Below are 11,146 nucleotides of genomic sequence, written 5' to 3' on the forward strand. Positions count from 1 at the left end.
TCAGGGGAGCTGGAAGGCTGTCAGAGGAGGATCCCACCCTCCTGAGCCCAGCCCCTTCCTCAGGACCCTGCTCCCTTCCTGGTGCCCAGTCTCACTCACCACATCCACTCAGGCTTTGGGTGCTGAGTGCTCAGTTCTGAGTCCAATACACTGCTTTGTCTCCCACTGTTTGCTACTGTGACATGGTCCTTCTGTTCCTGGAGAACTTGTGACACTGTCATGTTGGTTGTGTGACATAGGTACAGCCTTCCTCATCTTCTAAATGTCCTGTAATTGAGGACACTTCAGCACCAGCAGGGAGACTGGATGCAACATGCGATGGAGACCATTTGGGAAGAGGAGGAGACAGACTGTCTAAGTGGCTCTCGCCAGAGGAGCTGTGCACCTGACATGTGACTTCCTCTCTATGTCCAGCTCCCTATTCATCTGCAGAGTTTTCTGGGGATTCCAAGGGATCAGCTCAGCGTAGTTCCCAGGTGAGGAGAGCCATTAGTGAGGGAAGCCACCCTCAATGAACCTCCTTAAGTCCTGATGCTCCAGGTTCTGAACAGTTATTGCATTCAGTCAGGCAGTGTAGTGCCAGGTACAGTAACTTGGGTGCTCCCCCAGCTGGGATACCAGGGAGTGGCTCCAGGAGTAGGTGTCACCTGCTGGGGTTGTGTCACACTCACCTGTTCCTTTGTAATCCTACAATCCTACCCCTTCTGCTTTTTTAAGATAGAAAATTCTAAGGAACAGCATCACCCAAAATAAAAGCCCACTTCTGAACATGCCCCCTCTCTACTGTCAGCCTCTCTGACCTTCTCTTGTCCCCCCTTTGGGGAGCCTGAGGCTGGGAGATGGAGAAAGCCATCATGAAGCTTATAAAAGGTATTCTGTGTCTGTGTGGTACTTTGTGTCACCCCAAATTCACACAGTGACTTCAGTTCAGCTGCCTGTGCTGGACGGGGGTGGCAATGTAGAGCAGCCCAGGCCCAGGATGCTGCTGTCTGGACCCTCAGCAGTGACAGCCACCTGCCTGTCATATTCCAGCCCTATTGTCCCCACACGTCTCACTTGGAAATGTGTCTGCAGATCCAGGGGCCAGCCCTGCTCTGGTCCCAGGAGCAGTGCCCATTCTCCATCATCCTCAGGAGGGGGGGTGGAGGGAATGTGGGGAAACTCCTGCCCCAGGGAAGATGGGGTTCACAGCTGAGCAGTCCAAATGCTGCCAACAAAACCGAGGGTCCCTCTCAGCAGTGGGCTTAGGAGAAGACCCTGCTCTTTGGAGTAAGGGAACGTCTGACCAGCCGCAGTGCCCAGTCCTTGCCTTATCTCTGCACATCTCCATGGTACCTGTGGGGTCCTTTCCTGAGCAGCATGAGCCATGCTCCTGGTGCCCAGCCCGTTCCTGGGCAGAGCTCATTGTGCTGCCTGAGGAGGGTCCTCCTGCAGGTGGGCATCCACCTGGGGCCTGTCCTCTCCTGAGCCCCAGGTACGGCCCTCTGCTGGCTCACCCTGGTGCAGCAGAGCCACTGTGAAGGAGAAAGGCAGTTCCCCACCCTCCAGGACAGGTGGTCAGACAAGGGGATCCAGCTGTGTGTGGACCAACTCAGAAGCTGAGTGGCACTAAATAGAGAAGATAAATAAATAAATACCAGAAAACTAGGAGAGAAGAGGGAGGGGCGGGGGAGGGGAGGGTGGAGGAAGGAGGAAGCCCTGGGGAAAGAGTGCAGCCACCATGTCCCACCTGCTGTGACCATGTCAGAGGAGCCCCACTGTCCTGTGTGACCATTGGCACTGGAGAGTCCTCAGGAAGAGACCCAGGGAGTGTCAAGAAAAACCAATGTATCACAACAGCAGTAGGAGTGTGTGGGGCTGGGTTGAGGCCCAGTGCAGAGCCCTTGTGGGAGGCCTGGTCTGGTCCTCAGCACCCGGGAAACAAACCAGTAAAATAAGGCATTGTGCCCACCTACAGCTAAAAGTGTATTAAAATGAAAAGTAAAACGCCAGTGTGCTGACTGATGGTGTCCGTGCTGAAATCAAAGGGGACTGGTGGTTTCATGTCTTCCCACAGCTGCTGTGTTCTTAGGACCATCTGGGATGTAAACATTGCCACTGCTCATCCTCACCCAGACTGGAGCAGACCCTCAGGACAGGGTGGGCACTGATGTGAGCAGGGACAAAGCCCAGGTGTCCCTGTCTGTGACCCTGCAATGCAGCCACAGGGGCTGGAAACCCAGGCAAGCTCCACGCTGCCTCTCCCCAGCAGCCAGGTGTCCTGGGGCTTCTCAGCCTTTGGGTCACCTCACAGCAAGATGGGGTCAGTGTGGTTCTGGGCAGAGTGTCCTCAGGGTCCTGACCTGCAGCTCTCACCGTCCTTGCAGTGCTGACCAGTCCATTAGGTTTGAGAAAGGAGCCCCTGTCTCTCCAAAACCCTGCTCATGTCACCCCTGTCCACAGACCACATAGTGCTGCATTAGGGGTGGGTGTGTCTGTCCCTTGGAGCCCTGCGTGTGGGGTGTGGGTGTCACAGAGCCTCATCAGGAGGCGAGACAGCTCAATACACCAAAGTCCACTCTGAGCATACATGTTAATCTTCATTTTAAAAAGGTTCAGGATTTCTGTCACTGTTCCTCAGCTCACTCCATGAATATTTGGGTCAGATAATTGCTTGCTGTCAGTACTGTCCTGTGATGGCTGGAGGTTTGGCAGCCTCGTTGGTCTCTAAAAGCTGGATTCCAGGACAATTCCTCCTTAACATGTGAGAAAAACAGCTGCCTCCAGACACTGTCAAAGTCCCCCGGAGGGTAAGATGTGACACTAAGTGGGCTCCAGGGAGAAGTGTGCACTGTGAGCTGCTGCATCCCAGGAAGGACACTGGGTGGCCTGGAAGTGGGAAGAAGTCATGGGAAGAGGACGGGATCCCCCTGAACAGGCAGGAAGTAAGTCAGGGTGTCAGGATTTCATAAAGTTCAGGCAGGTGTGAACCAGGCCTTCTTCCTCCTGTGTGCAGTCAGAACTGGGGGAAGAAGGGCCTCTGTCTGGAACAAGTGTCTTGGAATCCTCCTGGAGGCACAGCCACATGCCCTCAGTACTGGTGCCCTGTCACTCTTCACATGTCCACCTGGTCCCAGAATGTAGAGGACAGCTGACACCCTGGTCCTGGTCACCTGGGTTCCCCCAGGGCTGATAGAGCCTTCCTGGCACCCTGAGCCGCAGTGGGACCCCAGCACCACTCAGAGGTCCAGCCCCATCTCCTCTCTCTGCCTCCTGCCTCCTGCCATGTGGTGCTGCAGCCTCAGGAGACCTGGTCAGGAGCAGCAACTGGGTGTTTGCACCCTGGTCTCCAGAACCTGCTGCAGCACAGCTCTCTCCTTGTGCACCGTCAGCCTCAGGAGCTGCTCAGAGCAGCACAGACTGGACTCAGCCACACTGGTGCTGGGGCCTGAGGTGGTCATAGTGAGCATCTAAAGGTGTGGACACAGCCCTGGGACTGGGTAAAGGGTTGGTCTGTGCTAACTCTGATCTGGGAGCTGGAATAGTCACCAAGGAGCCAACCTGGCAGCACCCATGGTGTTAACTCTGCAGGCACACAGGGTGCCAGAGTGTGGGGGTGTCTCTTCCTCTAGAGGATGTCTGCCACGCGACCAGTGCTGGCTTCATTAAAGAATGTTCAATTCATGAGTAAATTCTAGGGCATTTTAAATTAAAGGGACAAGACTCTCATTACCTTTAACACCAGCTCCAGGATGGCTCTTCCTAGCTCCCACCTCCAGCCACCTAATGCCCTGGCAAGGTTTACAGAAGAGACTATCAAGAGAGAGAGAGAATACGCCAAGGAGTGGACTTTTATTGGGGAACAAAAAATTCCAGGGAAAATCCCATCCACTGAAGGTTAAGGGGGGAGCAGCATCCCAAGGTCAGGGGTGATGATTGGCTCTTCGGGGAAGTGGCCAGACCCACCTCTGCATGGACAAGCCCTGGGACCTGGAAAAGGGTGGGGAAAGCTCTGACACAGCTGTGTCTAAGCGCCTCTCACCCAGCCAGGGAGGTAACGCAAATCAAGTTCGAGGATGGCCTCCCACAAGGGTGCATTACAGAGGATTCTCTGGGTAAGCTTTGGGCTCAGGCAGCGCTTGTCAGAGGTGTGGCCCCTACAGAGTCCCCTTATACATTGTAGGTCCACCAGCTAGAGGAACAGTTTGAAGGGTAGCAGGCAGGAGACCCCACCCTGTGCAGTATCACCTGAGGTCAGCAGAGACATTGGATGGGACATCCTAGGGCTTAGGGACAGGACTTCTAAGCAATATGCACGTCAGTTGGGACATGTGTCCAAGAAGCCTGTCCTTAACTCCAGTCCCATGAGTGTTGAAGCACTTTTCATGATCACCGTGTGTCTCTTAATGGAGATGTGGTTAATATACTATCCACAGAGGAAGAATGTGATTTGCCAACAAGAATGGCATCCTGCCCTGGTGGCCCTGGGCATGGCCCTGGAGCACATGGACCTAGCTGAAATGGGTCAGGCAGAGGGAGACCATAACCACACCATCACTCATGAGGGGAAGCTACTGCAGCAGGTCCTGGAAAGAGAGAGGACAGTGGCCCCTGGAGATGGGAAGATGCAGGGAGTGCGAGGGTGAGGGTGGGTGGTGAGGGCCACGTGCAGAGAGGGCCCTGTCCTGGGGCTCTGCAGCTCACAGGGCACCCATGGCCCACAGCCAGGCTGTGCTTCACAGTGACTGGGGCAGAGCAGCTGGTGGGCTCCCCACACCCAGGAGGGACAGGTGATGGACAGCTGGGTGTGCACAGCCTGGGACCCATCATGGTGCCTGGCACCCCTGTGTCAGGGTGCTGTCCTCTGCCTCACTAGAGCTGGGTTTCAGTGTAAGTGTGAAAATACAGCTGGAATGGCCAGCTGTTGTCTGATGGAGAGAGATGCTGACATTCTTAGTTGATCATCAAACACCATCAGGTGTGAAAGACAAGGACACAGAACACATCACTGCATATTCATGTCCTTCAAAACATATTCATATGTGGATGCCCAAAATCTAACTCACATAACTAAGTGTAAATTTAATAACCACAAAACATGCTTAAGCAGTAAAATACAGAGTCTGTGCAAATGGCAGGTGTCCTGTTTATGGAAAGTGATGCCAGCATCCACCAAGGCAGAGGAAGGAGTTGAGCAAGGCCCTCAGAGCAAGTAACGAGGCTTCAATGAGGCAAAGGAGACAAGGCTTAAAGCATTGGGTGAAATCCTCAGTTTTCAGATGGGATATCATTGTTTTGATTATAGGTTAAAAACATTGTAGTTTTTAATAATAAAATTGTTTTCCAGGCATGACCAGGCACCCCTCTGATCACAGTTCCTCAGGATTTGAGGCAGGAGGATTGCAGGTTTGAGACCAGCTGGGCTTCTTAGCAAGACCATGTTTCAAAAGCAAAGTCCCTTGTGAGGGACCTCGGGATGCAGCTCATTGTAAAGTGCTTCTGGATTCAATCTCAAGTAGCAGAAATAATCAGGGAATAACAGATGATAATTGTGGGTGTGATGGAGAGCTGAGACAATGGAGAAGAGTCACATTTATGTCACAGGAAGGAAAATGGGTAGTAGATTGAACAGCAAGATATCACCACCCAGTGAGGTCCCAAATGTACCTCTGTAGGAAGCACTTGCTCTACTCTGAGAATCTAGTTTATTGACATAAAACCAAAGAGCGTGAGTCCTCCTCTTGTTTGACTTTTACTGGGGACTGATCCAGAGTCCAGAACCACGTCTACAGCACTTTTTGTTTTTCATTTTGGGAAAGGAAGGAGGGAGAGCATAAGGGAAGAACAGTGGAATGAATCTTAGCAGTCTTTCTTATTTACATATTAGTACAGGTAAGTGATGACCACCATCAGTATATCCAGAAAACACTAATAAAAAAAATCTATCATTAAATTGCAGAAAGATCAGTAGAGTTGAGGGGAGGAGGCAGGAGGAAGGGTGAGAAGAGGGAAAATGGACTAATTGGGGCCCAAATGAGACAAATTATATTTCATGCTTCTACCATTTTGTCAAAAAGAATGCAAAAGTTACAAATAAAAAAGGACAAATAGAAATAAAATGAAAAATGATAAAATAATGGGGAGAATATAATATAATAATAGAATAGTCAGCTGCTGGAAGGGAGGCCCTGGAGATCCATGTGATGTAGAAGGAGAAATGAAATGTCACAGATTTGCATAAATGGCACCAGGTTGCAGACACTATGGTAACCAAAGTCCTCATCAGAAAACTTATTGTGTTAGCCTTTTTAATCATGGGAAACTCAGAGAAACTTGATGGAGGAACTTAAAAGTTTGTGGTGTCCTGAGACACGGGCATCTCCAGAAGACTATGGATGGTCGTGCCCCAGAAGGAGCTGCCTGGAGAGAGAGTATGTGACTGAGGTGAAGGGACCCCACCTCCTTCTGCACCCGCTCCTGGGCTGACCTGAGCTCCTGTGTGCTGAGCGCCCCCTGCTGGCCCTGGGCACCCTGCAGGAGGTTTGTGTCTGGGCTCACACTGAGCTCCCCGCAAAGTGGCTCTGGCACAGTAATAGGTGGCTGTGCCCTGGGTAGTCAGGGAGCTCAGCTGCAGGGAGAACTGGTTCTTGGATGTGTCTCTGGAGATGGACACTCGGCTCTTGAGGGTAGAGCTGTAGTAAGTGTTATCATTATAACATATGCGGCCTATCCACTCCAGCCCCTTTCCTGATGACTGACGGATCCACTTCCAGCAGTAGTTACTGGTGATGGAGTAACCAGAGACAGCACAGGTGAGGGACAGGGTCTGTGAGGGCTTCGTCAGGCCAGGTCCTGACTCCTGCAGCTGCACCTGGCACAGGACACCTGGGGACAAGGACAATAACATGCTGTCAGTCACCTGCAGTCACAACCTCCCCATGGACCCAGGTCTGACACTGGGGACACTCACCTTGAGAACCTGTGACCAGGCACAGGACAAGACCCAGCAGCCTCATATTCTAGACCACACCTGCCTTCCCAGAGACCTCAGCCCTGTGTGAGCAGAGAGCTGGGAGCTCCCACAGCCCAGAGGGCCTTTGAACCCAGAGCAGGAGGAGGGATTTGCATGTGGGTGAGGCTCTTCTGATATCTGGAGAGGCTGGGGTCAGGCTGCCCAGGTCCTCTGTGCTCCTGAGATGTGTCCCTGTCTTGAACCCAGGTGGAGCTTTACCTGTGAGAGGAGAGCAGGTGGTTTCAGGGGAGCTGGAAGGCTGTCAGAGGTGGAGCCCACCCTCCTGAGCCCAGCCCTGCCTCCTCCAAGCCCTTCCTCCCTGCACCTGGGAGGGTGTCAGAGTGGCAGGAACGTGCCCAGCATGCAAGAGGCCCAGGTCCACCTCCCAGCCCTGAAGGAGAAGCCCTCAGTGATGACTGAACAGAGCCCAGGGCTGAGGATGGGGTTCCCCACATCCAGGAGAAGAGCCCCCTTTGTTCTCAGGACGAGTTCTTCTCTTTCATCTCTGTGAGATTTGGGGGCTGCAGACTGAGCAGGAGAGGAGGGAGCAGGGTCTCAGGAGGGGAGGGGCTTCCTGCTGTGTGCCCACTGCCCTCCCCACCCTGTGCCCTGCTTGTCCTCCTGACTGTCCAGCCAATGCCTGTGGACAGCAGTGGGTGGGAATCTGCCCTGAGCACTTCCCCTCACCTGTGCTGCCCTCTGGTCTCCACCAGGAGAGGACAGGATGGAGGTGCTGGGCCAGGTGAGAGTCCTGGGAGCAGAGGCAGCTCTCAGCTGCAGCCTGAGGCTGAGAGCCCCTGAGTGCCCCAGAGCAGCAGAGCCAGGCTGACAGCAGACAGGACGGCATGCAGGGCAGGCTGGGTGAGGGAGGAGGCCCAGTCCCCTTCCCTGTGCAGCATCCCTGCAGTGAGACCTGCCTTGCCCACAGCCCAGCATTTGGAGAGAACAGTGGACACTGTCTTTAGTGAGGTGGGGTCACTGAGAGGGCAGGTGTAGTTGCTGACCTCCTGATGAGGTTCAGGAATTGACCTCCTGCCTAACTGAGTGAGCACAGCCCACTAATAAGACATGTGGGCTCCTCTCCGTGTTCCCTGTGGTGTTGACCATGAGCTCCCTGCAAACACTGAGCCTGCAGCACCCACCTCCTGGTCCTGGGGTGGCTCAGGTAAGACCTGCTGGTCTCCATGTTTTCACCACCTGCAAATCCAGTGGAGCCCCTGGGTGAAGTTTCCAAGTCCTAACAAATCATCTGATTAGAAAGCTGTTCTTCCAGGCATCTGACTAGGAGGCATCCTAAGATGATTCTACCTCCTGACCTCGGGATCCTGGAGCCCTGATGTGACAGTCTTCCCCACGTCACCTGTGCCAGGTGTGGGGTCTTCAACACCTCACCTGACAGTGCATCAGTTTGCTTTCACCATTCAGCACAAAGTGTTCACGAAAATCAGAGAAACTGAGTGTATGTATGATGTGGCCATAAGAAAACCTCCTAAAATATATCAGTATTTGACAGCATTTTTGCACTTAACCAAAATTCTGAGAATACAGAAGAGGAAAAGCTTCCTTAGGGTCATGACTTAGGATGTTGGAGTGCATGATTGCAAGTCCTTAGCTCCTGCCAGGGAGGGAGAACACCATGGCAGAAGGGTGTGGAGGAGGAAACCAGCTCAAGACATGGCCACCAGGAAGCAGGTGAGCTCCATCTAACAGGGACACAGAGTGTCCCTCAAAGGCACACACACCCCAGTGATCGAAGTATTCCAGCCCACCACTCCTACCTACAGGTGCTGCAAGTCAATCCATGTTAGTGGATTAATCCACTGTAGGTTAGAGTTCTGGCAATCTAGTCCTCTCTTCTTTGTCTCACACGTGAGCTTGTGGGCCACCTCATATGTGAACCATGACAGCAAATTCCTGGTCCTGGTAATCCTTCCACCTGGTCAGTTTCCAGGGGATTTAATCTGCTCATTTCATATTGACATAAAGATCCCATTGAAATAACCGATTGTGTGAGAGGCTCATGTGCAGGGAGGGGCGATGTGTGTCCAGGCTGTTGCTGTCCATCACCAGCACCGTGTCTGCCAAGCCTGTGGTCTCATGTGGAGCGTGCAAAATGCACCTACTGTGTCCACACAGACGCAGGGCACAGAGGATGGGAAGATGTCATGGGCAGGACCATGTTGATGTCTTGGATGAGAGAAGAATTACCCAGGAACAGGTAGTGACTGTGGACAGAGAATGTGGACATGTCCTCCAGGGAAGGCCAGGCCTGAGGGAAAGGCAGCAGGTGTTCCTCCTGGAAGCTCACTGCAGAATAGAGCCAGCAACAGCCACAGCAGCCAGATCTCCTGGGCCAGCTCCTGGGGTGCTGGGGCCTGAGAGTCGGAGCTTGCACATGAAACTGTGGGTCTCTGTGTGGTTGTGCAAAGTGGCCCAGATGCTCTGGGCCATCAATTAAACTCCTGTTAGTAATGCCAATAATTGCACCCTTAGTGACTTCAAATTACTCTTTGAGGAAATATATTGTATATTCAGGAAGCTTTATGAATTTAGAATTTAGGGACATGAGACTAGAAGGTATTTCTCTCTGAACATTCATTTGAGGACTAAGGAATTCAAGGTTATGCCATCAACCCTTTTCAATCCATCCCAGTTAATCATTATTTTTTAAATTGAAAACATCTATTGAAGGCCCAGAGGTATAACTGTGGAGGCCTTTCTCAGGAAGTGTGTCACGTTTACAGAAAAATGAAAACCATAACTGGAAAAAATCCACTACTCAATCAGCAACTCCTTGCTCCTGAGCGCCCCCTGCTGGCCACAGGTGCCTCCTGAGGGAGGTTTGTGTCTGGCTCACACTGAGGTCCCCTGAGTGACTCTGCACAGTATGAGTTGGCCATGTCCTTGGCTGCATTCTGCACTCCTCCTTGGGGGCACTGCAGTGTCCCTAGGGCCTCAGTCCTTTGAGGATGACCTTGTGGAGGCCTCTGCAGGGATTCCCTCCTGCAGGGCTCCTTTCCTGTCCTTGGGGTTTCTGTGTTTTCTGAGGACTGTGTCATGCTGCCATGCCCCACAGATCTTGGACTCTGGCCCTGTCACTGTGAGAAGCACATGGACACCATCTCTATGCATGCACTGGACCTTGGTAGGGGCAGCCACAGAGGCCCCCACTGCCCCTGGACACACTGAGTCACAGCTGCTGTGACTACATAATAAAACTAGTCATCTGTGGCAAGTAAGAGCCAACACTATGGTCCTGTGGTAGGTGAGGGTCTCCCATGGCAGTGGTTGGTGTCATGCACACTGTGACAAGTCATACTGCCTTGTGAGGTGAACATCCGAGTCTGCAGAAGAACCTCTCCAAGTCCTGAAGCTCAGGACTGCAGGAGAAGCCTTGCCTGTGGCCAGGACCAAGGGGACAAGCCCTATGGCAGGGGAGCAGGCACACTGGCTGGGCTCACCTTGGTGCTATGAATCACAGAGCTGTGGACAGGCCATGACCGGAGCACCCAGTGCCCACTAAAAGAACCAGGGTATCCATATTCTCCCTCGCCTCTGAGTAGCCCAAGCGGGTTAGACATTAATTTCAGGGACCCATCCTCTGTATCTTGACATATACCCTAAAGTTCGCTGTCAGACTGAACCATCAAAAATTTATTCTTTTTATCTGAAAAGCTGTGGACTTGTGCTTCAAATGTAAACCTGTAATCCAGTTACTTTCTAGATGTTTACAAAGGATGCTTTCTCTGTGTTTGCGTGTTCTTGAACCAAAAACGTCCACACACTTAGCACATGTGAAATTTGCACTTTAGTTTACACGGCCAGGTCCCTGGAGGCTGCTTAGTGGATGAGGGAGCTGCAGAGGCCCCTGCTCTTCTCCCTGCCCATAGGCCTGGGTCAGTCTATGGCCACTGGTGCAGGACAGAGCACTGTGGAGGGAGGGAGGGCTCATCCTGCCCCCATCACACAGAGCACATGGGTGACAGGCAGGACCTCTGCGGAAGCCACACTCAGTTGGGACCCCTTGTGCAGGTGCTGCCTCTGCCCCTGCCACACAAGCAGCTGTCAATCATCCTTCACCCCTGACAGGGGGCACCTGTGCTGATGGAGCCACTGAGCCCCACAGCCCTCAGCACAGTTTGGGAACTTCCGGGA

At 52.7% G+C, this 11,146-nt stretch overlaps 1 gene segment (V, D, J or C); it reads right to left on the reverse strand.

Moving 5' to 3' along the window:
* Positions 1-1,401: 1,401 nt before the first annotated feature.
* LOC124098420 (Ig heavy chain V region 1B43-like) lies at positions 1,402-6,995 on the reverse strand. The segment is given in 3 exon segments: positions 1,402-1,514; positions 6,538-6,864; positions 6,950-6,995. Coding segments are annotated over 3 exon segments (486 nt in total).
* Between the last annotated feature and the right edge of the window lie 4,151 nt (positions 6,996-11,146).

This window comes from Marmota monax, unplaced genomic scaffold, assembly GCF_021218885.2.
Source record: "Marmota monax isolate L192 unplaced genomic scaffold, Marmota_monax_Labrador192_F-V1.1 WCK01_AAM20220418_F8-fsc00395, whole genome shotgun sequence".
Lineage (NCBI taxonomy): Eukaryota > Metazoa > Chordata > Mammalia > Rodentia > Sciuridae > Marmota > Marmota monax.